Genomic DNA, 27,873 nt, shown 5'->3' with positions numbered 1-27,873 from the left:
GGATGCAAATAATAAGAAGCCTTAATGACTTCTGGAAAATATCTATGGAAAACAGAATTTACATGTACAACTTATGAAAGGTTATAATTTTCACTACTGTAGACACTTCATCAATCTCAACAAAGTGGATCAACAAAGCTTGAAGGAATATCTAAATTCTAAGTCATGAATATGAACTATGTTCTAACAAACAAACAAATGCACAGACAAACAGCAAAGAAGAAACAATCTTCATCCAACACCAAATGGTCAAAGGTTCCCATATAATATAAAGCTATGTATATAAGCTCAGGGACCATTCCAGAATCCAATCTGTCACAATATCTCACTAGCAAACCAAACAAATAGTGATTGATGTTACAAGTGATCAAATTAAATGTTAATTCTGTCGCCATCACAGAGAAGCAACTCTGAGGGTTTCCTATTATACTGGTCAGTAACCACAAGAGGTCAACCACTCAGCCATTTGTCTTACAAAATTAGAGGCCTTATAGACCATTTACACAGAGTATCAAGTCTGTATATATGTGTTCCGGGGCTAAAGATAATAATCTCTAAATGTATTTCACTTAGTCATGTGAACCACATAATTTGTCAAAGACTAAATGTTTCTCACAAGTTATGTGAACCACACAATATGTCAAGGACTAATAAATGTAGCTCACTAGTCATGTGAACTATACAAAGTGTGAAAGACCTAACACATCCAACCAAGTTATATGATGAACCATGCAATATGTCAAAGACAAAATGGTATCCTAGATCCTTTCTGAATTCAATTTCACCTCTCACCAAACTTCTGTCATAATGCCACAAACACCTTACTATTGTTTCTTCTGATAAATAGGGAGATGAATTTACTGCAATTGCTTTTCTGTCAAATGCAGATAAAGAATTCAATTTTGGAAAATATGAGGTCTTAATACAAGTAGGTGATTGAATGCTTTTGATGGCACCATGTAGTAAATTCACTTGTAAGTATGGGGATTTTATTTTCAAATCTTATGACCAACTTGATTTACTGTAATTTTAAATAGCCCAAGAATTTTTTCTTACTTCTTGTTCTATCAATAAAACAGTAAAGAATAGGACACATTCATTTTTCAGACGTGCAAAATAAACTGGTGAGAAGAAAGCTATACAAGATGATAGCTGCTCCTCCAGTTTCTCTACAGACATACAAACAAACCTGAATAGGAGGAATCCAAGGGAGGTCACTGCCACTCTCCTCACGTCATCGTTAACATCACTGACCTGAAAAAAAAAAAAACATTTCAAAGATAAAAATACAATGCAAAACATTTTTTTGTATAATAGTACTCTTTCTGCTCTGCGAAATCAAAGGCAGAATTTTTTTAACAGAGGAAGGGGGTGGGGGATAGGGTTAAAATCTTGGAAAAATTGTAGTTTTTCCCCCAAAAAAGCCAAACATTAAAACAGTAGTTCTCTTTAAATTTGTTTCACGATTTTTTTATGTACCCGGAAAAAAAATTACTTATCAAAATGAAGGCATAAAATTATTTTTACTTAAATGTGATCAATCATCAACATTATGGCACATATTGTTCTTTTCTTTGCAGATTTGAATAGAAGGAAAGAAACTTTCTTGCTTTTCAAAATATTGCTTTAAAAAGTCGAAAAAACAAAATTTTCTTTTCAGTTTGAATCCTACCTTTCAAAATAAATTCATTAATTGTCAAAAATATTTTTTACAGATATTCAACCCTTACCCTGTTAAAAAAACTAACTTGTGAATAAATTTGAATTTGAAGAGCTGAAAGAGGGAAAACAATATATAGTTAGGTACATTTGTGTACCATTATCTATCCATTTTCCACATCATGTGTTGGCTGAATATGTCTGCAGACTTTGTGTTGCTGTTCAAATGCAAAAAGGTTTCAGAATTCTGGATATGTTGTTATTTAAAGGAACTTTCACAGTTTCATAAATTCCTTTAATTAGGCAATAAATTACAATCAAAGAAATGAAAAGGTGGATGCTCATACCAATTAAATAAGAAAGATTGCATGCAGCGGCACTTAAAGTGGCAAAGTCCCTTTGATCACAATGTTACAAATTCATCTAACTTCTCTGGTATAGTTTATATCATAATTAACATGTATAAACTCACTTTCTTTTTATCATGTTAAAGCATCTAAAAAACCTCAATCAAACAAGAAAACTGTCAATTTTTTCTCAATGTAAAATCATGCCAAAATAAAAACCCCAGGTTAAAAAATGCAGTATATCAAATTTGAAATTTTTAATTTTTTCTAATCACTTCACGCTGTGTCTTGTGTGAAGTTTATCAAAGAACATGACAATACAATCCCAGAAGCCTGACAACACACATCTCTAGTCAGAGTCTCTCAGCTCCACATTAAGGGAGGGTTCATTACTTCTCAGCACGTGGCCAGTCTCATTGATCCTCAAAAATACAGACAACTCCCCAATCACCTGCCCCGCACTAAATAGGTTCTCCATATTTTTAAGCTCTGCTTTTTTTCTGTAGTTGATTTTTTTTTATCTGAATAATTCTTCCAGATAAATTGACCTATTTTTAATGAACTTTGATTTTTTTGAGATATTATTTAAACTTGTGTGTCTATCAAAGATATTCAGGAATGTTTTATTACTGTAGTTCTGATTTTTTAAGGGGAAAATGCCAAAACAAATACTTTTTAAAAAATATCACAGAAAAAATTCTCTAAGTATACATCAATTTGTGTTTACCATCAAATTACATTACAGTAAATAACAAGGGTGGATCCATGATTTGAAGTTATAACAGGAGGCAGCAGCGGAACTAGTTCTTTGGCTGCCTTCAGAATCCAAGGCATTAAATCCCTTACTTTTTTAGATATTCCAGTGATTTTTTTGTTTTCATGAATAGAAGATAATACACAAAGGACACAGGAAGTTAGAAAATTGGTCTGAATTGAGTTTATTCATTTCGACACATTTTATTTCATAAAACATACTAGTAGAGAGAAACTTTGCATTATGGTACACTTTTCATGCACTCAGTCAGTCTTGCCATGTGTATTCTTTACTGTGTTTCAATTTAAAACATATGAGCCAAATTCAGCCTTTATCAGGCTTTATCCTTTAAAACTTTATAAAAGCAAGGACTTTTTTGGTTTCATAACAACTTATGCAACTGACATTGTGAGAAGTAATTAACATTCGTCAAAAAGGAAAAGTATGCACCTCACTTCCTGAAACTGATGTTGAAAACAAGAAATAAACAATACTGGAATTTAATTTCACAAGAACAATACATCTTAATTTTAGCAAACTGTAGAAAAAAAATCAAAGTAATTTTTCCCTTATATGGAGAAAAAATATTTCATTTCATTGACAGTTCCCCTTTTTCCCCCATTGATAATAACACTCTTGTTTCACATATAAAAGCCTTTTCTGCCTAATAGCTAAAAAAAATCAAATTACAACAGGGAAAAATTGAAAACCTCCATTATTAAATCCCAGACATCTCTTTATAAGACTGCCTTTTCATGGCCGATTTAAGCCAAACTGTCATTCAAAGAAGAACTCCTCATGCAAAATATAACACGGGGGATGGTTTTGTAATAATGACAATTTCTCTGATTTTCAGCCAAATCCAATTAGAGATGACATGTTTGTTTCAAATTCTCTGATTTTATGACATGGTTTGCCCGTTATTGGCTGCGCGATTAAGATGATATCGTAGAGCTACAGAGCTCTTGATTGTGTTCCTCACCGAAACTTACACTTTATCTAAAGTATTTATAGGGAGCATGGAGTTCTCGCAGAATCGTAAATGTCACGTCTTCCCTGTTTCCACTCAATTGACATGCACCCAGCACTCTCCTAATTGAACCTCTTTATGTTTTCTGCCTTAATTTTTATACAGACCTATTTTTTTTATGTCTTATTCATCAAAATATCTTTCATTTATTTATTAAATCATAAATCATATTTTTTAAACCATAAACTACAAGAAACATTGCAAGGAACAAAGGAAAAAAATCATTTTCTCTTCATTTAGAATGGGAAATGATGCTAACATACGTTAACATACTATGTAATTTTCACATGATTTCATACTGCTACTAATGTTTACTCAACTGCATGAATTGATTAGTTTTTGGGTGTTTTTTTCAAGAAAAAAAAATAAAAAATTGTGTAAATTCAAACTAAAGCATTTGCATCAAGAATTTATAATTCAATAAAAAATGCATTAAACATACATGTATATAAAACTAATAAAAGGTCATAATCCCATACATACAAGATTACACAATATTAAGACTGTAACTTAAGAATCAATTTCCATAATAGCTACATATTTATTGTCTTCCAATTTTATCACTACGCCGGGAATATTCTAGGAAACGGAGTACATTTACGCAGATATACATCTATAAAAGGCCTGCTTATCCTCATCACTATTGATTTCATATGATACCAGCTCTTAGTAGAGCATAATATCAAAAAACGCCAATTTATCTTGGCCGTTATAGAAAAAGCGGCTCAAGAAGCCAGCCGAGGGGAGGAAATGAGTTGGCCTGGCCTTCAGCTTATGGACCTAACAGTGTACTTATGCAACACAGAGAAATGATTGTGTTCGGGATCAATGTCACAGCGGGAGTCACATGTTCATTAACCAAACCTTACAAAACGATCTCGGAACACCAGCCTTGACCATGATACGTGTTATTATCAGAAGTCAAACTTTAATTTTCAGTGATCTATATTATTGAAAATGATTACATCATAAGAAAGAGAAGATGGGGGGAGAGAGGGAGTCACTTGTTTGAGTAAAAAGAAAATTTGCCCCCTTTGTAAATTTATATGATTTGTTCAAATTAAATAAGTGAGGAACAGAATGGGGTATTTTGGACTGCTTTTACAATGTTTTTAATACAGATATGACTGTCATCTGTCTACCTGTACACAATGAAACAAAATAATCAAGTTCTTCTCCGACTTCAACTCTATAGCAACAGAAGTTCAGGTTTTCATTACTGATTGTATTAAAAAATCATTGTCTTCAATGAATGCTTTCAATAAGTTAAAACAAGGAGAGACACAGACAACTGCAAGAAAATGCAGCACAGTAATGAATTTGCACCACACAGAAAGAGAAATTGAACTCACAGCCACATGTAGTAGTTTACGGATGGCCTGGTTGCTTCCTGAGCCACAGTACGCCATAGCGATGGTAAACATGCCGGACCACCTTAAGATGGGGTCCTTGTCCATACACAGACTGTCAATGAGAGCGTCAGCCTCTTCCAGTCGCCCATACATGGTGAGGGCGATACCCAGGGCCAGGCCTCTCAAGATCTTCTCATGCTGTGTCTCCTTGGCATACTGAATTGTGTGGATTAATAAAACAATTAAACAAAGGTCAACTATTTAATTAGAGGAAAAGGCGTAATGGAGGGAGAAAATTTGCACTTCTGAATACATTTTCCCATTTTACAAGTTCTCAAGTTCTTTTGTAAATCTGAGAGAGAAAAAGAAAGAAAATTGATTGGAATGTGACATCTACTTTTTTCTTCACAAAATCATATTTGAATGTTTTAACAGTACTTTTAGTACTTTGATGAAAAGCAACACTTACAGCCACCATGTCTTCGATAGCAGTAGACTGTTTAGTACCCAACATGACCAGACCCATGGCTATTCCTGCTGCTTCACCTAAAACACAGAGAACAATACATTAGTTAATTCCTTTATTTCAAAATTTCTTAGCAACTCATACGCTCAAAGAGTAACACATGCATGAAAAGTTGCTTGTAGCAAAGTCCCAAGCACACACAATTTTGCTTCATTATAAAGATAATATGTTATATATCTGTTATTAAGTTCATTGTATGTTTTAAAACTACTGGGAATGAAAATCACTTTGCTAAAAGGGTGACTTCTGTTCATAATAAGCATGTTTTTACTGTATTTGATAATGTCAGCCAAGATTAAGCTTATCTCTATTGTGAATGTCTGACTTTAATTTGTTCATCACCAAAGATCTTTCTATTTTAAAATTCCTTCAAATCAAAAATGACAAATAAAATGCTTTACCTGTGACTGCATCATCTTGGTAAAGGTTAAACTTCAACTGTTCATAAATATCTACAATAAAAAAAGTTTAACATCAACTCTTCATAATCATCTACAATTTATAATCATTATGGTTAACTGAAAGCATATTACGATGTAACAGTCAAACCTCATCATTGCAAACTTACAGGGGTTGAGATAAAACTTGAAGATACCAGAGGACTCAAGATATCAAGGGTAAAATAAGTTAATTGGACTTCCAGATGACTTTGACATATCCATGGTATTCTTGATACCAAATTACAACTGTACAAGTAAAGCTTAACAATTAATGTGAAATATTCTTTACCCAAAATAAGTTGTTGGTATATATTTACAAGCCAGCTATATTTATTATTTTAAGAATATACACTATACACTATGCACTTGGATAGGACTAAGATGAGCAAAATTTACCTTGACCAAACACAAAAAATAAGCAACCTTGCATGGAAATCTGGAATAACTGCCATTTTACATGTCAATTGTAAATTATTGAAAATGATATAATTAACAGAAAATTGTTACCATGACATACAAAATCTTTACGTCAAGTTTGGAATAAATAAACTTAACAAGAGGCCCATGGGCCACATCGCTCACCTGAGCAGCTTTGACCATTCTGTTCTTTACCAGATTTCCCCCTTGTAATACATATTGCGACCCCACCCTACCCCACTGATCATAATTTAGACATTTTGAAATCTACACTACCCCAGGATGCTTCCATGTGCACATAAGTTTCAACTTTTCTGGCCCAGTGGTTCTTGAGAAGAAGGTTTTCAAAGATTTTTCCTATATATTTCTATGTAAAGCTTTGATTCCCCATTGTTGTCCCGCCCTACCCCAGGAGGTCATGATTTGAATAATTTAAAATCTGCACTACCCTAGGATGCTTCGACATAAGTTTCAGCTTTTCTGGCCCAGTGATTCTTGAGAAGAAGATTTTCAAAGACTTTTCCTATATATTTCTATGTAAAATTTTGATTCCCCATTAGGGCCCCGCCCTACCCCCTGGGGTCATGATTTGAACAATTTAGAATCTACACTACCCCAGGATACTTCCAAATAAGTTTCAGCTTTTCTGGCCCAGTGGTTCTTGAGAAGATTTTCAAAGACTTTTCCTATATATTTCTATGTAAAATTTTGATTCCCCATTAGGGCCCCGCCCTACCCCCGGGGGTCATGATTTGAACAATTTAGAATCTACACTACCCCAGGATACTTCCAAATAAGTTTCAGCTTTTCTGGCCCAGTGGTTCTTGAGAAGATTTTCAAAGATTTTTCCTATATATTTCTATGTAAAGCTTTGATTCCCCATTGTGGCCCCCGGGGGTCATGATTTGAACAGTTTAAAATCTACACTACCCCAGGATGCTTCCACACAGGTTTCAGCTTTTCTGGCCCAGTGGTTATTGAGAAGAAGATTTTTTAATGACCCCACCCTATTTTTGTCTTTTCTTGATTATCTCCCCTTGTGAGGGGACTTGGCCCTTCATTTTAACAACTTAAATTTCCCTTCACCCAAGGATGCTTTGTACCAAGTTTGGTCAAAATTGGCCCAGTGGTTCTTGAGAAGAAGTTGAAAATGTGAAAAGTTTACAGACGGACAGACAGAAGGACACCTAGACAGCTAGACAGATGGACGGACGACGGACAAAATGTGATCAGAAAAGCTCACTTGAGCCTTCAGCTCAAGTGAGCTAAAAAGTACTTCAAATTTCCAACACCTTGTAAAATGACCTTAGTTTGATGTTTTCATTATACAGCCAATAGCAACCACTCAATGAAAGTTTAACCTCAAATATTCTAAAAACAATGTTAAAGAGCCTATAAACAATGATGAATATAAAGTGAAAACACATAGACTGACAAAGTGATTTTCCAATACCCCCAAAATTATTTGAATATAAACAATATGAATATTTATAATTTGTTTCACATTATTGCATTAAGGTTTGGCCACTTTTTTATTTGTTGTAATTAACACATTTTCCCCTTTTCTAAATAGTAAGTACTGAGTAATAAAATATCCGAATCATGCATCTTTTCAAGTGGAAATATCATATACATGTATAATGATTAAAAACTCTTTGAAGTTATGAGACATATAAATCTAAAATCTGAAATTATGAGTGGAAATTGCATCTTCTTTCTGCATCTGTATAGGTCATATTTTTCTTTTTTGATTAAGTTTGCATAAAACTTTTTACAACAAACCTACAGAGACACTTAACCCAGATCTTAGATAACCATAAAAATAGCAAATACACCATTAATATTTCAGTCATCAGCTCATCTTAAATCTTAAAAAAAAAAAAACTAGGTTGATAGAACCCCACAAGTGGCATTGTTTCCTTTAAGACTTATCTGGAATGATTTCAACATCAATTTTTATCATCACATTGAAAATAAACACTTTCTATAATGATCGTTTAAACCGGGATAAAATTAGATTTCAGCCCCGATTTCTTTGTCAAGAGAGATGAAGTACCTTGTCTGTATGAAGTTTTCAACATAAAATAAAGTCATTTATTTCCAAGTGATACTTCTAATGAGATGTCATAAATCTTATTTAAAGTATATGAATTACGAGCAATCGAAGAAAGGGGCACGCAGAAAGTGGCGAACTAGTAAGACCTCCTACCATAACTTTCTCAGATCGTGAGTGATGCCTCGAAAATTATAAAATGAGCTGATACATAATAATATATCTCATTGTGCATTGTTATCAATTTACAAAGTTTGTTCTTGTTTTGTACCTAACAAACTCGTACATCCTTTGTGCACATCTCTCAAGCTTCCTTTCAAGCAATAAAATTAGACTCTACACTTAATGAGTCCTAGGTAGAAATCATTGCCCCAATATCTAAAGTTCACTGTTTCAGTTGTCATTGCATTCCATTCCGATGTTGGTATGAGGAGTTATGTAATTTATAGAGAGGCACTTGGTGTTATGACATTTTTTCAACCAACATGTGTTCATCTGGAAATATGTATTGTTTGCTTTGCAAGCATATTTCTTGTGTGAAAAAATACTTGTTTACCTAGCTTAATAATCTACTATAGTTCTCTTGTTAACTGTTATAATTTGGTATACAGTGTTTCATGTAAAACTGCCCAACAATTAATTAAATAAAAACATGAAAAAACACCAGGTGTTCTCACATCCCCACATACTTTCTCAAATCATCATGAAATATCTCATTTAATATTCTTGTACATCTATTCTTTACATTTTTTAAACTATTTGCCAAATGAACTGCTACAGTACTATTGAACTCTGATAACTTAAATGTCAATATTTAGAATAACATGGATATGTCTGAGTTAGAGTTTAGAAAAGCGTTTTTTTTTTTAAATTTCAACCTCAATATCTTGAAACTTTGGATATCTTGAAGGTTTTTCTTGGTCCTCTGCTGTTCAACATAACAAGATTTGACTGTATTTCAGTAAAAGTTTGATTTAGAATGACAGTACAAAGAGACACAATGACATAGACATGGAACAAACTGACAGTAACATGAAATGAGATAAAATACCAGAGACATATGAAATATGATGACAGTCACATGAGTTTAAATGAAAGTGACATGACAGTGACATGAGACAAAATGAAAGTGACATAGATGGTGACATGAGACAAAATGAAAGTGACAGGACAGTGACATAAGACAAAATGAAAGTGACACAGACAGTGACAAAAGACAAAATGAAAGTGACACAGACAGTGACAAAAGACAAAATGAAAGTGACATAGACAAATGAAAGTGACATGACAGTCACATGAGACAAAATGAAAGTGACATGACAGTGACATGACACAAAATGAAAGTGACAAGACAGTGACATGACACAAAATGAAAGTGACATAGACAAAATGAAAAATGACATGACAGTGAAGTGTGGCAAATATGACAGTGGCATTTTAAAAAAATGACAGTGACATGAGACAAAATGAAAGTGACATAGACAAAATGAAAGTGACATGGCAGTGAAGTGTGGCAAATATGACAGTGACATGTGGTGAAATGAAAGCGACATGTTACAAAATAAAAGTGAAGAGACAATGAGAGAAACAATGAGAGAGACACACTAACAAAATAACAATGACATTTAACAAAATGAAAGTGACATGAAAACAATTAGACAAAATGACCAATGAAACAAAATGACAGTGACCTGTGACAAGAATTCAGTTTCAAGTGACAATAAGACACTGACATAGGACATCATATTGCATACCTTGTCTTGCTGTTCCCATGGCAGCCAAACCCAAACCAAGACAGCCACCATGTCGAACCATCTAAAATTATCAAATATTACAATAAACATTCATTTCCTAAATAATTTTTTGTTAACAAAAAGCCTTATTTTATTTAAATGAAAAAATAATCAAATGGAAATAAAATAATGGTTTTTCTTCTGTTATTTTAATATAAATAAGGTAGTGATAAAAGCACAAGAAGGTACAATTGGCAAATATACTAGAAAATGGCATTAAAAAATTACGTCATCAGTAAACTTTGAAAAATCATTTTCTCTTCATTTAATTAAGAATTAAAATAGTTTCACGAGGCCGAGCAGGCAGGAAACATTTTTTCACGTTACAAAATACAACAAAACATGATGTTCTGAAAGTGCATTCCATCAATGATGTACTTTTGTGTTGTTGTGTGTTTTTTTTTCCCTGTCAGACATATTAATCAATTCTGTTTAATGAAGTACAAAAACTGTGTAACAAAATTACTCCTACGTGCATCAAAGGGAAAATAAAACTGATTTTTAATCACTTTGTAAAGACCAATCTTCATGAATTGATAGGACTGATAAAGATAACAGTGCTTCAAGAATTTGTTTTAATTATTCTTGACTGCATGAATACATTTTTATTATCTTTTTAAACAAAATTTTAAAACTTACATCAGTTGAGGCATCTTTCAATTGGTTGAGGAGATAGTCTGTTATTTCTCCGCCATGGTTAGCATGTATTAAACCTGTAAATAATGAAAAGATCTCTAATTACAATCTATAAAATTCTTGTTATTTCTCCTCCATGATTTGCACGTATTAAACCTGTAAGTAATTAAAAGATCTCTGATTAAAATCTATAAAACTCTTCATATTCAAGAATGAGAGGTTGGTTTCCAATTTTTTAAAAAATCAGAAATATGCTGGCATCTCAGTTGCAGCTCTTCTTTTTTCTTTAAAAAAACGATTGGCAAATGCATGTGAGATTAGTTCAAGATTAGGACGAAAATATCAAATTATCATGTCATCTGCAAATTGAACATACATGTACTTAAATTTTGACCAAACGAAACTGTTTTCTAAGTAGCCATTTATGCTGAAGAAGAAAGATTTGTCACTTCACACAGACTGTAGTTAATAGGGAGAAAAAGGAAGGAAAAGAGGGGTGGTGGTGGTGGTGGTGGGGGGGGGGGGGGGTTGATAGACACTCAAAAGAAAACTTATCCATGGTTCACTTATTAGATAAGTTTGTGTTGACAACTGAAAACTTTTTTCTAGAAGGAGAAATTTTAAAAATTCATGTCATGACTAAGCATAATATTTTTGGACTGAGAATTTCTATTTACCATGAAATGCACATTAGAAGAAACATTATCAAAGAATTTACACATCAACAAGAATACAGAAATAAATCTTGTTTATCCAAAAATTCTTAAGAAATAGAATAATTTTTTTTTTATTTACCTCAATCAAGAAACAAATTCAATCTTGACAGAATAATTCTCTGGATGATGAATACATTCAAATGCTACAAATTTTTGTTTTTCCAGTGAAAAATAGCATTTATACAAAGAGCCTTCTCATGTTATTCAAATTATCTCTGATTTTTCTGAATTCCATGTTCAATTTGCTGTTGGGCAGTTAAAATGTTTTTGCTCACTTCAAGACAAATTCCAGAAATATTACACTATTCTTTGTTTGTTTCTTCAGACTTGTCAAAATATAATGCATAAAGTGTATTTTTATCCTATTTGGTAAATATTCTTAATTCAAGAAAATATTCATAATTTCTTTATTTAAAAATAGAAATAGGAAACCCAAAGGCCGCAGCACTTATCACAATTACCAGATTCTGACAAAAATACCACACTCCAAAAACAATATGGCAGAGAAAACATACGTTCATGTCCTACTCACAGAATTTAACAGTAAATTTGATTTGCAGTAAATTAATGCAAAATTGTGTTTAAATGGAAGTGGATCAGAAGCCCTTTGCTATAGCAAAGATGAGTAACAGTGGAGGACAATAATACATCTCTTACCTAAAGCATAGAGTCCCCCTCCTTCAGAATAAGCTGACCCGGGACCAGAATCTTTAGGTAAGTATGTAGACATGAGATTCAGCGCCTCTTTTTCATGACCCTGCAGAAATTTTAAAAAAATGAAGAATGATTTTTGTTGAAACAGTTACTGCTTATTTCTTCTAGCAGTTATTTAAAATTCACCTTTCATTCAAATATCTAAAAAAATATTTATTAACAAGAACAAAGAACTTACCTTATGTATAACACCTAGACTAGCAGTAGCTGAAAATTTAGCCCAGTTTGCAGCTCTAGCTAACCATTCCAAATTATCTCTGAAATAAAAAAAAATCATGGAGATTCACATAAATGAAAAAGTGACAGAACATAACATGACTACATCTAATAAGATTGGGCAGATCTGACCACTATAACCACCTCTCTTATACAGACCAGAGACATTCTGTAAATGTATTACATTTTTAGCATCTTTGGACAAAAGGAACTTCTGCTAATTCAAGTGCAATGTTAAAGTGTTGCACATACCCTGTACGTACATAGATTAAATCAAATCTATGCTAAATTTCTATAAAATCAATATCCATCAAATATTGTACATGCCTAATATTATACATCCTATTCCATTTTACAGTAAAAAGTGTCTAATCTGAACTCCATATAGGCTTCAATGAAACTTGTCACATTAAATATTTGTTTTCAACAAATGAATATTTTGCATGAGGCTCTATTAAAGTGAAAAGCAATATTTTCAAATATAAAAACATTTTAATTACACAAGTTTAACTGTACAATACATATCAAAAGAATTGATACAAATTCGAAAGAGGCACATATTCTACATGGGAGATAAATCAATGGAGACTTTCTAAGTCAAAGAAAAGACTTTGTTGAAAGATAAGCTTACCTTAAAAATTGATCACAGGTTGTTCCACAGTGCATAAAAGAGTTAGCTATCACTGTAGCTGAATGACATACAGAATTTCTTACTGCCTCCTGTGACAAAAAAAATTAATTAAATAAAATCATGACATCATCCATCACCATTCTTTGCTCCTTTTGAACTAAATAAACATTCTTTTTTCCCTACTTTTTGATAAATCTTGGAATAAGTCATTTTAATCTTTTGTAAAATTTAAATCGGAAATAGAAATTTTCTGTTCAAGTAGAAAAATTTTTTAGACTTATTTCTACGAATAGAATTTGAGATATGTTTTCTCCCACCTTTTTTTTTTTTTTAGTATTCCTGGGTTATGTATTTATGAATTTGTCTTTTTTATTTCTACCACTTTTGTATTTTTCATTATGTTGGATTTCTTTCTCCCACCATTGTATTTGATTTATCTACTTTTGAATATTTGTGTGTGAAAATGTCTGAGTTATTTCTCCAATCTCTTGTTATTTTTCATTCAGTAATTCTGTATCATTTCTCCCACATTGTCTGATGTCTTAATTTGTCTGCATATTGCAAAAAGTTTCTAATTTACCTGTCTTTGTAATTTTGAGTGTATCTGATTTACTTACAAAGTTACAATGTACCTTTGTATTTTATAAGCATATCTAATTTCCCTATCTTTGTATGTTGAGTATATCTAATTTCCCTATCTTTGTATTTTGAGTATATCAGATTTCCCTATCTTAGTATTTTTGAGTATGGGTATATCAGATTTTCCTACCTTTGTATTTTTGAGTACAAGTATATCAGATTTATTGTTCCTGATTAAGAACTGTAGGTGGAGTCCGATCGTGATCTCGCCTCCCAGAATGGTGTGAAGCTTCTTCATCCTGTCCGCTAAAGCCTTCTCCTCTTCAGTCTGATATAAATAATGAAAAACAGTACAGAATTATTTTTCTTTTGACCAGTTCCATACCACAGATTTTTATAATCCACCACATCATTTATATGATGGGCAGCTTGCAAATTCATATACATATTTTTCATGATTGGAAAACTTGAACTTGACAAGCATACACTGTACATATATGTAACATAGGCTTGATTTTTTTTTTACCAATCTTATATGATAAAATAGGCGTCAGTTTGTGATAGTTTTACCGTATTTACAAATTCGTTGAGTGTGGATTGAAATTTTGCCTTCTTAAGACATTATAACTGTGATTAAAATCTACCCTGTGATTCTGAGGGTACAGTTTTGGATGGGATGGGGGTAGTATAATCTGACCTGTGGTTTTGATGGGGGGACAGCTGGGGTCTGTGAGGGTGTGGTATCAGATGCTTCTGTGTCCATTCTAAAGCAAAAAAAAAATGTATGTAAAGCAAGTTAACGATCTTTTTTTTAGACATGTTGAATCAAAGAACATAATACTGTAGATCACTAAATTTTCGCGACACCTTATTTTTGCGAGATAATCATTGACTCTTGATTAGCGAGACAAAATTTTCGCGAATTGTGGTCATTGCTCTATATAATCTTAAGGAATACTATTAAACGCGATAATTAAATTTTTGCGAGCACATTGTCTCGCGTAATTAAGCGAAAATAAAGTTCTCATGAATAAAAAGTGATTTACAGTATTACTTTGCTTAACAAAAACCAAGCCTCAGCATAGTTCTATAACAAACAATAAAATTTTTTGCTATGGTGCCCAAAGCACTGAAGGGTTAACACTAACTTTTCCTTTGCTTCATCCTGGCTTGTCTCCTCCTTTCCGTCACCCGATTTTTTGGGGTCGGTTTCGGGGAGGGGGACAGTTGACCTGAGGGCATTCTGTACCCGCAGCAGAAACTGTTGTGTGGCACTGTCATACATGTCAAAAGCAATCTGGTAGGCCATCAGTACATTGTCCTGAACATTGTAAAAGAAAGGAATTAGTCACACATGTCAAAGGCAATCTGGTAGGCCATTACACATTGTCCTGAACATTGTAAAAGAAAGGAATTAATTATTTGAATGAACGAAATATGACATATAGTCAATAAAATACTACATGTAGTATGTTCAAGACAAACAAAATGGCCTATCCATATGAACCCTAGCTTAGCCATACCTCTGTTCCCTTCAGTAGTTTTTCCAATATGTCAGCCACGGCCTGGGCATCATCCAGAAAAATGTAGCACTGAAATAAGAACATGATGGAAATAAGCAATTAAAAATTCAAACATAGACCAAAATAACAGTAATTTCCTAATACATGTACAGTGGACTTTCAGATATCCAGATGCCAGATATCCAGATGCTTCAGTATCTGGACGATTTTTCATTGGAACGGAATTTTTAAACTTTATTCTGTCCTGTTTAACTGGAGATTCAAGTATCCGGACGCTTCGCATATCTGGACAAATTGACTGGGAACCAAAGCGTCCAGATAAATGAGGCTCCATTGTACTCTAATAGAAATTTAGAGGCTATCATTCTTTTATGACTTATGGGCAAGACTACAGAGGGCTGACATACAAAAGTAATACATACTATGACATGACATACACTGATGACATACTGCTCTTCAGGAATTGGTGTGAGTTGTTATGGAACTGGAGTATAGCACAAGTGAGAGGGGATGGGGATATAAAAAGAGGTAAGAGTACAAGTGGAAGGATTGGGGATACAAGAAGGGCTGTGAGAGTGGGACTACAAGTGAGGGGGGGATAAATCAAAAAGTGTGGGGCACAAGTGAAAGGGTTGGGGAAACAAGAAGGGCCATGAGAGTGGGGCTATAAGTGACGGGGTGGGGACTTACCTGACACACGTTGATGTAGTCGGGAGTCTCCAGCCCCATGTATAGTTTAGTTAGCAGCAGGAGAACTGTGTTCCTGAAGTGACGGTTTGGAATCAAGGACATACAGACATTTAGGCTGTACAGTAACATAGCATTTACGTCTTCCTGTAAAGAGAGGAGGTAGGTAATGAAAGTACAGTAAAAACTAGTGCTAATTGTAACGGGGACCGTTACAGATGTTCCCCAAACGCTCCCCAACTCCCTTTTTGTGCCATATTCCCTGTAAGCATTAAATAAGACAAACTCTATGCATTTGAGACTTTAACAACGTTTACCCAGGAGTAAACCAAGTTCATTCAAATTTTAGCATTGCACGCGTGCGCATGTGAATGCTTGTGCGTAATGATCATATCGTCTTGTATACACAGTCTATATAATTTAATATACTAAATATTAAAGTATTTAATCCAAAAGTATTAAAAAATAGGCTCATTCAAGTGTATTTTTGATTTTACTCATTTCACGTGCACGCACGCACATATACATGTATGAGCATGGTGACCATACCTTCTTCTAGAAGTCCATTACATCTATCTATGTTCTAAATCCCACCCCGTTTAGTTGAAAACTAAGGGAGTTATAGCTGTTTAAAGTTTCAGCCAATCAGATTGCAGCGCACGTACATGCATGTGTATGCATGTGCATGGTAACCATACCTTCTTGTAGAAGTCCATTACATCTATTTATGTTCCAAATCCCATCCTGTTTGGTTGAAAACCAAGGGAGTTACATCTCTTTAAATTTTAAGCCAATCAGATTGCAGCGCACGTGCATGCACGTGTTTTCGTGATAATTGCTATATATCATGTTGTAGGATATCCTAATGCATGGCTATGTTCAAAATTTCAAAGGATTTTGTAAAAAAACAAGAAAGATATTGAGACTTTAATTTCAGCCAATCAGAGCGAAGCGCACGTGCATGCGCGTGAGATCTTGCTATTTTGACTACGTCATATTATCTATGCTACTAATACATCCTTATATTATGAGTTTCAAAGCATTTCATCAAAAATGTAAAAAGTTACGCCTATATCAATTAAATCGGTCATTTCACGTGTTGAACGTGCACGCTCTTGCAAGCATGTGCGCGCAAAATGACCTTCGTTACGCAAATCTTCATAACATGCCTACTGACCATAAAAAGGTTTTACCTTAGTCGGATGTGTAGTTTACAAGATCATTCCCGGACAAAAAAGTACCCAGGAAGAAGAAGAAGAAGAAAAATAATAATAACTAGAATCTTGTTGCCATGGCAACAAATAAGTCTTCCGTTCTTCTAAATCTAAATCTGTAAGAATTTACTTTTTTCTCTGCAAAAAACATAGATATCATATGTACTCTGAAAGAAAAAAAACTGCAAAAAGGTCTTTCAGTACTTAAGGTACTTTGATTTTCATGACCAATCTTGTTCTTATGCATTTTGGCACTCATAAGAGCTACACGTGTATCATAGACAAACCAACGGACGAACGAACACCGTACTCTCATAAACTTCACTGTGTTTATGTTCTGGCACAATTGTGATGGTGTTATAAAAATGTCATGAACTAAGTTAGTACCACATTAAACGTAAAGTCGTTGATTTTTACAGTAATACTATCGAGATTTGTCAGCAGAAAGATTATTCAACTACAGGAATAATTCAGCAATTGATTAATTGATTATATGTTGTTTATGTCCCTCTCGAGAATTTTTCACATGGAGAAGCCTCCACTCGCCGGTGGAGACTGCAAAATGTTGTCCTATAATTTGGCTCTAATCGCCATTGAGCATTGAGGAATCTTTTTGAGTCAGTACCATCTGACACACGGGACCTCGATTTAAACGTCTCATCTGACGGACCGGTCTCCACGTCCCACAACTGAAGTCCATAATACAGATATATGATGCTCTAGCCATGTTTTTATTTTATTTCTCATTTCTCAAATTTGTTGCATCAGATTTTCTTAAAGATCATACTTAATAAAAATCATTTCGAACAACTTTATTACAATGCATACAGTGTCCGGTGATTTTGATTGACAGGTCAGTATATGTGCACTTAGTGTAATACTTCTTAAGCAGAAAATATACAGAGAGTGACTATGACGGACTATGAAATCAGAAAATATTTAATAAAGAATGGGTACAACTGATATAGAACTGATTTTTTGTCTATGAAAATGATAGGATAATCAGGATTAAATGGGAATCTCTCTCTCTCTCTCTCTCTCTCTCTCAGACATGTAAATTTCAGTATCTTGCGTAATGAAAAATCTACTATTATAGAATATGAATTCTGTATACATGTTAATGGTAATTATAACCAAATGTTCCAGATTTAATTGTATAACGAATTTATAATTCAAAGACTTATAGTTGCAATAATGTCTCCGAATAAAATCAAGGGGGGGGAGGGCTTCAAAAGAATTACATACTCGTTAATTTTATGTTTTATGAATTAAAAGGAAAATACTTAAGGTTGCATGTACATACATATAATTATATATCATTGCATAAATTTGTGTTCATTCGTATACTTTATCTAACATATCAACAGACCTTTGCAGATGATTTTGTATCATGTTTTTAGCGTAGCATTATTTCACACAGAAACGCGTAACTTTCACATAATGTTAACCCTTTGAGTACTAGTATTTCACAAAAATCCAAGAATTGCTTTTTCTCATCTTTAATAACCTCTCGGTTATATAAAAGTATAGATCATGTATAATAAATAACACTATAAGACTTTTAATCAATGAAATATACGTGTTAAAACCAAATCCAATCTAAAGATCGATTTTCTTTCTTTTAAGTTGCAGATATCAATTTATTTCTAAAGGCTCTACACCTGCTCTTCTTTCTCTCAGTCCCCTTTTGAGTACATATAATATTTTAGAATCGAAAATAAAACTCGGATTCCGGGATAATTTCGCATTCAAATTAGAGAATGAATTAAGAATATTTTTTTAAATATAATCATAACAGACATTACAGATTTACACTACGCTGACAACTTTAAACTATGCATATACTGAAAGCAGTAACCAAAGTAATCTTTCATGCAGAAGTGGATATGGAAACTCAAAGTCTAATTATTTTTTTTATGTGAAAAGTGTGGATATAGACGTCTGCGACGTCATGGATACTACCTTTATCTCGAAAGTTCTATTCCCATTTACAAGTCAGAGTTATCTATCTTTGCTCATTGTCACTACGTAAATAGAGAAAATGAATTTATTGACGGAACCTTAAATCTCCAAAATGCAGAATCCGATTGAATAAATGATATGTTTAGTATTTTTGTAGAATAATTTGTATATACATCGCTGTAATGTATACTGCGCACAATATTATTTTCTTCAAAGTGCTTAGTTGACACAGAACGGATTTTTTTTTAGATATAAATTTGTAAATCAAAAACTTTCAATGTACAGACTAACACTACACAGCCAAATTTAAACTAATATGCATATAGTGAATTAAGTAACATGCAAAAGAGAGAATATTGAATGTGTAAATATGTTGATCTGGAGAGCGTATATATGTCCCTAACGTCTTCAATAATATTTCCGCTTTTATCTCGAAAGTTCTATTCTCATTCACAGGTCAGAGTTATCTTTCTTTGCCCACCTTATACATACTACGTAAATAGAGAAAATTTCGGTACCGAAAATATACAAAATGCGGAATCTGATTTAAAAACAAATTATATATTTAGTATTTGTAGAAAAATGTCTGTTTTACATAAGAATATCTTGAAAAAATATCTAAAAACAAAAAAATCAAAAATTGACCAAAAACAAATTCACTTCCGGTTCGGACAGGAAGTACTGGAAACACACAAAAACAACTTCAAAACAAATAGAATATCATGATCTAATACTCCTGTAAATTTCATATCTTTACCTCAAACCGTTTCCGAGAAAACTGCCGGACAAAAGTCCATTTTAAAATTCGAAAATCGGCCATAACTTCGGACCGGAAGTGAATTTTTCAAAAAACGGAATTTTATATAAACTTCATATATCAACCAACTTACATGAGAAAAATTGTGAAAATCTATCCAGCCATCTCTGAGTAATCGCGCTCACAAAATTTGGGAGGAATAATAATAATAATAATAATAATAATAATAAAAAGAAACAATACAAACACTATAAGTCTTCCGTTGTGAACGGAAGACTTAACTAGAGCAAAGCTCGTTGCAAAGCAACGAGTAGGTCTTCCGTCCTGTTTGACCGGAAGCAACTCATTTTTTACACAAAAGAGTAATAATGCCCCAAAATGGTTTAAATCCTCTAAATCCATGTTAATTCATGCAAATATAAGCCATTTTTTGCTACTTCCGGTTTGACCGGAAGTGACGATGACGGATAGAAAATTGAATGTTATGCTCCCATTGACAGATGTTATACAAAACTTGTCAAGAACGGCAAAAATATGCATTTTCTGACTACTTCCGGTTTGACCGGAAGTGACGTCGCCGGACATATTTTAACGACGCCACTGGATTAAGCTTGACATTTTGAACATCTTTGCTTCTTTGATATATTACAAATTCTCAATACTTTTTGAGATATAAAGGAAAAACTTTCGGCCCCTGTAGGTCCTTCATTTTAGGGGCCAGCCCTTTTTTTGAGGTATCATTTGAAAGATCGTGTAATTCTACACTTCTTTTGTTCTACATGTCTTAACAAAATATTTCTAGGTAAAAAGTTATCGTAGAAAAGGTGTTAAAAATTTTGAAATTCTTGATAGGACTATTTTCGGGCCATAGCGAGCGTCGGCGCTTCGTACTTCCGGTAGTTGTGATATGCAAAAGGCACTTCTCCAAAGATTGCTCTAGCATCCCTGAAAATTTCACACTTCTATCTTCAATGGTTTTTGAGAACATTGCCGGACAAAGTGACCCTCTAAAAATGACAAAATCGCAGAAATCTCCGAACCGGAAGTGACGTCATCAAAGCAAAAAAATATATACCTAGATTTTTTGATGTTCTATCAGTCCTGAAAGTTTCATGAAAATCGATCAAGCTGTTTTCGAGAACTCGCGTGCACAAAATATGTAAGAAAAAAAATAATAAAAACTGTGGAAAAGAAACCTAAGAATAACAGAAAGGTCTTCCGCTGAAGACGGAAGACCTTAATAAGAAACAGAGTAAAAACAATATGTTCCCCAACTTCGTTTGGGGAACATAAAAATGAATATAAGGAAGTATCAGGGATGAATAATTTTGATTCATTAGGTTATACAAAGTATCTACAGTAAGGCACACTTATAAAGATGAGTTAAAGATCTGATTTCTGATAAAATTGATTCATTAGATCCGACATGTTCAAAATAATACCATTTAAAACTACCGGGAAAAAAATCATTTCACTTAAAGCATGAATTTGTTTTGATCATTTTTGCCATAACTTTGCTTTACAGTGAATATGATTGTGGCTGTAAAAAAATTATTCTCAAAATTGTAAATATTTACAATATCAAATACTGGTATTCTTAATTCATAAAAACGATATTTAATAATTTTTCTGTGGTATAATTATGTGCCTTATTTGTTGGCATAATGACATAGAGCCAAATATATATGTTACATACACTTTCTAAGATGGCTTTCTCAAAGATATCAATTCTTCTGGTTTCCAGTGATATCCCTACGGCCTGCAAGAAAATAGAAGTGAAGTCAACTGGATTTATCGTCTAAGTATTTTAAGGTTCATAAACCCTCTGCTCACTCATATAAAATGTTGCTTGAACCTTGATGATTTTCCAAAAGAAATGTATTTTATAATAGAAAATCGATAAATATAGCATAGCTTGCGGGGCAAAATTGGACAAAAAAGACTCTTCAACTTGGCAAATCTATAAAGAAACAATAAACATTTATATCATCAGGGCTCTCACACCACTTTTTGGGACTGGGGCCGGGGCCGTTCAAATTGGGAAAATTATCGTCATTTTGGGAAAAATTGGATAACACAGATTCATTAAAAAAAATCCTCAAATTTTGCTTTTCTAGCATTTTATCATCAATGCTAGCTCTGGTTTGAATAAACAGTTAAACAGAACAAACATGGGTACGTAGGCTATTTATGAAAGTACATTAGCTTTGTCATTACTATCTTTGAGTGTTGATATTGCGGTTATATGTCTTGCTGCGTGACAGTCGCTAGTCACATAGTCCCGAATTTCCTCGATCACATGGGCAACTTTGCTTACCAATACAGCGCGAGACTGAACATGCCGAAGCGCGGGTATGTTTCTAGGTGCAGCTTACTAATGTTTAAATGAAATGTCTATTTTTGAAACCAAAATGCTGGTTTTTGTCGAAACTACATAACAAGATACTCTGCACTCATAGTTGTATATATTTTTGTAAAAACAATAACCTGGTTCCCCGAACCAGTTTACGAATGCATTTGGCGCGAACTAATAAAATAGTAGTACAGTTTCACTTTCATTTGCAAATGTGTTTTGTTTGGGTTTTTTTTGCGATTAGGTTTGATGGGCTTTTATTTTTTAATTAATATTTTACTCTGGATGGAAATTGGGAAATTTACACCTTTCTTTTGGGAAAAAAGGTACCTTTTTTGCATTGGGAACGGGGCCGTTGAACGGCGCCAATTTTAGAGAATCGAGAGCCCTGATCATTAAGAGTTATCTCTCTTATCAGAGTATCAATGACCCTTAAGCAAGAAGAGGTATAATGTGTTGCAAGTAAAACATGCTTATAATAAAGTGCCAGGGATGAGTGATTTTACTTTGTTATAAACATAATTCATATCTGTTAGATTCACAATGAGTTTAAAACAGAAATAAAAAAATATTTCAATTTAAGAATCAATTTATTATCAGCATGGTTGCTTTTAGCATGTTTTACTGCATTTACCTCTAGAAATGATTCAATAGTAATCTAGAGAACTGGTCTTTGGGAAGTTGATTCAAAATTTTGCATTCCAATTAAATCTGAACTGTATTTAACCTGTTTGTACTGTTTGTCATCGAAGCACCTCTGAAACATTCTGTTGATGATGGCTGTACTATATTTTACCTGTTTATACTGCTTGTCATCGAAGCACCTCAGAAACATTCTGTTGACGATGGCCTCCAGTCGAGGATCAATCTCCTTCTTCTGTTCCTCCCTGCCATCACTGTTTTTGACTCGCTGCTTTGTGTAGAAGTCTATACACTTGGCTATTAAAAATAGTTAAAGTAACATGGTATTAGAAGCATATTTTACATGTATTTCTACTTTATATGATCATATTCTTGGTAGTTTTCAACATATTGGGTGAACAATAAAATTTTGTATCTTCAAAATGGGCCCATATCTTAAAATGTAAAATTTACATGGCATTTTTAGTAAATTAAGAAAAAATTAAATGCAAATCATGAATTAAACATATACTGCACTTCGTGTTTAAAATGTACTGGTTTGTTAGTGGAATTTGCCTTAAAGTCACCTATGATAGTTTCCACATATTCAGATGTGTCATTGACATTGAAGAGGGAGCCAGCACCCAGGGCAAAGGTCAAGGATTCTTCAAAAGCTCCCAAATGATAATAAACCTGAAAATGGAAAATAATAATAAAGTAATTTTACCACTTGTGATATTCTGAGTTTTACACATTTTTAAAATGAAATCATAAACAATTAAACAATATTTAAAATAAAACACTCTTTTAAAAGTTTATTGTTAAAAAAAAAAGAAAATTTTTCATAGAAGTATAGAATTATTTGCTTCGATCATCACACATGTACCATCCCAAAGCTCCCAGGCAGAATTGCTTAGACAATTTTTATCTATAATATTTTTACTTTATCATGTAAGTCTTTTATTCCCAAGTTATATTATTTTTTGTGCATACCTTGGAGGCTACCAGGGCTGCGAGTTCACTGTTCTTGAATGCAGCATCTTCATATAACACTTCTCTACAGAAACAAAATTTTCATTAATAAAAAAGAAAATATCTCTTCATTTATTTATCTGTGAGAATGTACCAATCTCCATGTCCTACTTACATTTTGTCCACATTTTCAGATATTTCTGCCCAAAATACATCTACAATGCTGTTTAGTTTTTCTAGGGCAAAAGCCTATAACAAGAACAAATCCATATACATGTACATATAAATAAATATGAGTAGTTGACATAGACATCATGTAAATTATAAAAATTAACTATTTTCAACTTTGTCAAGAGCTAGAAGAGTTACTGTATACAGGTTTATTTTCACCCCTTGTTATTTTCGCCCATTTGCACTTGCAATCAATTTTGTCCTGTTTTAAATTCACCCAGTCATAGTTCTGTTAAAAAAATTATGCTGTACGTGTAAAACAGTGTTCTTTGAATTTGCCCCTTTTTAAATTTGCCCAACCACGAAAAGGGTGAAAGGGACGAAAATAAAACAGGGGCAAAAATTTCTCTGTATACAGTATTTCCATTTTTAATTATTGGTCAATCTGAGTTCAACTGACATTTTCCAATAAAATACTAGAAACTTTTAGGGGCAGTGTCTTAAAAATTGTGTTTGTATACATGAATAAAGTATACATGCATATAATTATTCCCTTTTCTTTGAGGCCTCATACTATAAAACTGGTATATAACTGTCCAAAAGTATTTGAAAGTTTAAAATATTCACAGATATTTAACAAAGGATACAGTGGGCAAAAGAGTGCTTTGCTGACAAAGAGAGATAACTCACTGTGTGATCATTTTTTTTGGGGGGGGGAGGGGGTATTTTATCAATTTCTCAGTTTCAAATTCCTAATTATGAGCAAAACTGCAAATAACTTTTATATTTCATGTTACAAAATAATTTTTCCACACTTCTCTACATTTAAAAAAAGAACACTTACCTTTAACTGTGGTTCAGGCTCATCCAAAAGAGAAATCACTCCAGCTGAAATAAAATTATTCAAAACATGATAATAAAAGGAAAATTATCGAACTTTCCAAGTCTTTAGATTATCACAAATCTGAGCAGTAAAATCAACTTATAGGATCCCTAAACGCTGAAATCAGGTAAGTATGCCAGAACTGTACATTTCTTTTCTCAAAACAGCTAGGGGAGTGCTCTTTTAAATTTAAGAAATAAATATACACTATAGGGTTGAAATAGTTTACTGTAGAATGAATTTGCAGAGGCAATTTTCTGGTGATAACATATAACAATATTGGATTTGTTCCCTTTTTTTCAAAATGAATCGTATTCAGAATAACCATACTGAGACAAAATTTAACAATATTCATCGCATTATGAAGGAAATGTATCGTTTCATCCATAATAAACATGACTCACTTTCATCAATAAGAACCCTGATTAGATAATTAAGGTACAATCACTACAGTACACTACTACACTTTGCTATACAGTTTGAACAGAGATCTTATTGGAGTGGATCAAAGATCTTCTCTTAATATTAGATTGTTGCTTGACTAATGTACTTTAGTGCACTATCTTGAGTGCATTTTGGCATGCAAGGATAAGTATGAACAGGTCCAGTCCAAAGACTATTTCTACCTACGTAGCTATTAATAGCTACCTAGGTATTTAACCCTACCCAAAGTAGCTATTTTTACCTACTTTTTATATTTTCTGCAATTTGCGGCCAAAAGGCCAAACGGCGCAGCATGGTGAATACAATATTTTTTGATACAGTCACACTAATGATGAATACTACAAAATATTGGCAAAAAAATTATTTCTTTCTGAATCGGCAATTTTACATTAGTTTCTATGCAAAATTGATAATATATGAAGTAATCATTTTTTGGACAAATTTTTGTCATATCCATCATCAATGTGACTGTATTAAGAAATCTTGTGCTCACCATGTTGCACCGTTCCTGCATTTGGCCACAAAATGCAAGTAAAGCAGAAAGTAGGTAAAAATAGCTACTTTGGGTTGGTAGCTATTAATAGCTACATAGGCAGAAATAATCTTTGGACTGGACCTGATGAACACAGGTCCAGCACAACACCCCGATAAAGGTATATAGCTTGATAAAGCTATATAGCTTTATCAAGGTATATTTAAAATACCTTGATCAAGGTATTTTATGTAATGAAAATTCAAAAAAAATTCTTTAAAAATTAAATACTGAAAGTCAAGTTCTGAGTTTTTGTCAGTGTGTCTACTCGTGCATGAAAAACACTCTGGTATCAAAAAGAAAGCATAAAATAACGACTCCTCACACGACACGTTTTTGTACTGATTTGTTTGTGTTTTGAGTACTTTACATGCATGGGTGAATTTACTGACAACAACTCAGAACTCGACTTTCAGTAATTAATTTTTAAATAATTTTTTTGAATTTTCATTACATAAAATACCTTGATCAAGGTATTTTAAATACCTTGATAAAGCTATATAGCTTTATCAAGCTATATACCTTTATCGGGGTATTGTGCTGGACCTGGAAAACTCCACATTGCCCTGAACAATTACCAATCAATTATCATTTGAAACAAAACTGTTCTTCATTGTTTTATCATATAAGAGATAAGTGTTTCAGTTTGGTCAAAAAATAACTGTAGCCTCAGAACTTTTAGAATGTTTATAGCATAATTGTTCTGAAAGAGTGAGAAATTAAACTAAATGAAGATTTCCCCAAAATTGTTTTCACATCAGTTACATAAAAGCTTATAACTATTACTACAATAATGTTTCATTTTTAACATATTCTGATTGTACCAGACCTAGATATTTACGCTTCATATAAAATTTCTGTATGACTCTGTCGTCCGCCTCCACGGCGGTTTCGAATATTGGTGAAAGAGTACATAAGTAACAAATTCATACCTGCAGAAGTGATATTCATCTTCATTATTAAATCTCTACGACGTATCTCAACAAGAATCACTTAAAGTTTCTAAATAAATACCCGGCTTTTTCAAAACAATACAAAATCATGAAAATGTGATGTTTCATACACCAACGGAAGTAACTAATTTTGTGGAATCCGATCCCGATGCCTAAAAGGTCATCACATATAATATAGAGTAAAATATCTTTTATACTGATATCTAATTAACTTAAATAAGTTTACGTCATAGACATCACTGATTCGAGACTATTACACTAGATATAGATTAGCTATTAGTCAGTTGTGGTAAATCTAGATTCAAACAAACTAACTCATAGAATCTTTAGAAGCCCCCCCTTCCTCAGTGGCTTAAAAGAAACAAGAAAAGCAGGGGGACGAAAGAGGGTACCCTAAATTAAGACGGCCGGGTGGTTCCATAGCGACTAGGGAGTTATGGTATAAAATTTCAATACAAAAGACTGAAAAGCTTCTTGAGTTATCGCCCGTAAATGAAAGTTTTACACGAATAGATAGCATGGTCCTGGTCCTCCCTTAGTAACAATTGAAAACATAATTGTCACTGAACAAGATGTTGCTGATCAATTAAACAATTTAAATGTAAACAAACCTCCAGGCCCAGATGGTATAACACCAAAAATTCTTAAATAATTATCCTCCTCTATTTGTAAACCACTTGTAAAACTTTTTGATAAGTCATTTAAATTGAAACGTTTTTACTAAATGTGTGGAAGCAAGCTAATATTACCCCAGTTTTTAAGGGTAAAGGTAGGCTGTGTTCCCATTTTTTCACCTTAACTGTGAAATTCAGGTGCGAAAAAGTTAAAAAGTACTAAGGCGAAATGGGAATTTTAGTATTTGTAAATATTATTGATTGGTTGATATAAAAAATTAAATGATAATTTTTAAAAAATTAAATTTAACAGTTAATGGGAAT

The 27,873-nt window shown here is 33.0% G+C and overlaps 1 protein-coding gene across 1 annotated transcript; it reads right to left on the bottom strand.

Moving 5' to 3' along the window:
* Positions 1 to 802: 802 nt before the first annotated feature.
* On the bottom strand, positions 803 to 27,062 carry LOC134234195 (26S proteasome non-ATPase regulatory subunit 1-like). Its single transcript, XM_062716250.1, has 22 exons — positions 26,915 to 27,062; positions 24,968 to 25,011; positions 24,128 to 24,201; positions 23,974 to 24,037; positions 23,568 to 23,673; positions 23,156 to 23,298; positions 21,703 to 21,765; positions 16,077 to 16,220; positions 15,387 to 15,455; positions 15,012 to 15,184; positions 14,561 to 14,627; positions 14,054 to 14,191; positions 13,285 to 13,373; positions 12,616 to 12,694; positions 12,381 to 12,480; positions 11,011 to 11,084; positions 10,333 to 10,393; positions 6,070 to 6,120; positions 5,612 to 5,688; positions 5,143 to 5,358; positions 1,057 to 1,254; positions 803 to 874 (listed from the first exon to the last, which is right to left on the bottom strand). Exons 1-22 carry the CDS (start codon positions 26,937 to 26,939, stop codon positions 803 to 805), a joined length of 2,127 nt encoding a protein of 708 aa, XP_062572234.1. The 5' UTR covers positions 26,940 to 27,062.
* Between the last annotated feature and the right edge of the window lie 811 nt (positions 27,063 to 27,873).

Source organism: Saccostrea cucullata, unplaced genomic scaffold (genome assembly GCF_032062105.1).
Source record: "Saccostrea cucullata isolate Sc308-1 unplaced genomic scaffold, CSIRO_AGI_Scuc_v1 ctg329, whole genome shotgun sequence".
Lineage (NCBI taxonomy): Eukaryota > Metazoa > Mollusca > Bivalvia > Ostreida > Ostreidae > Saccostrea > Saccostrea cuccullata.
This window is presented reverse-complemented; position numbering and strand designations above follow the sequence as displayed.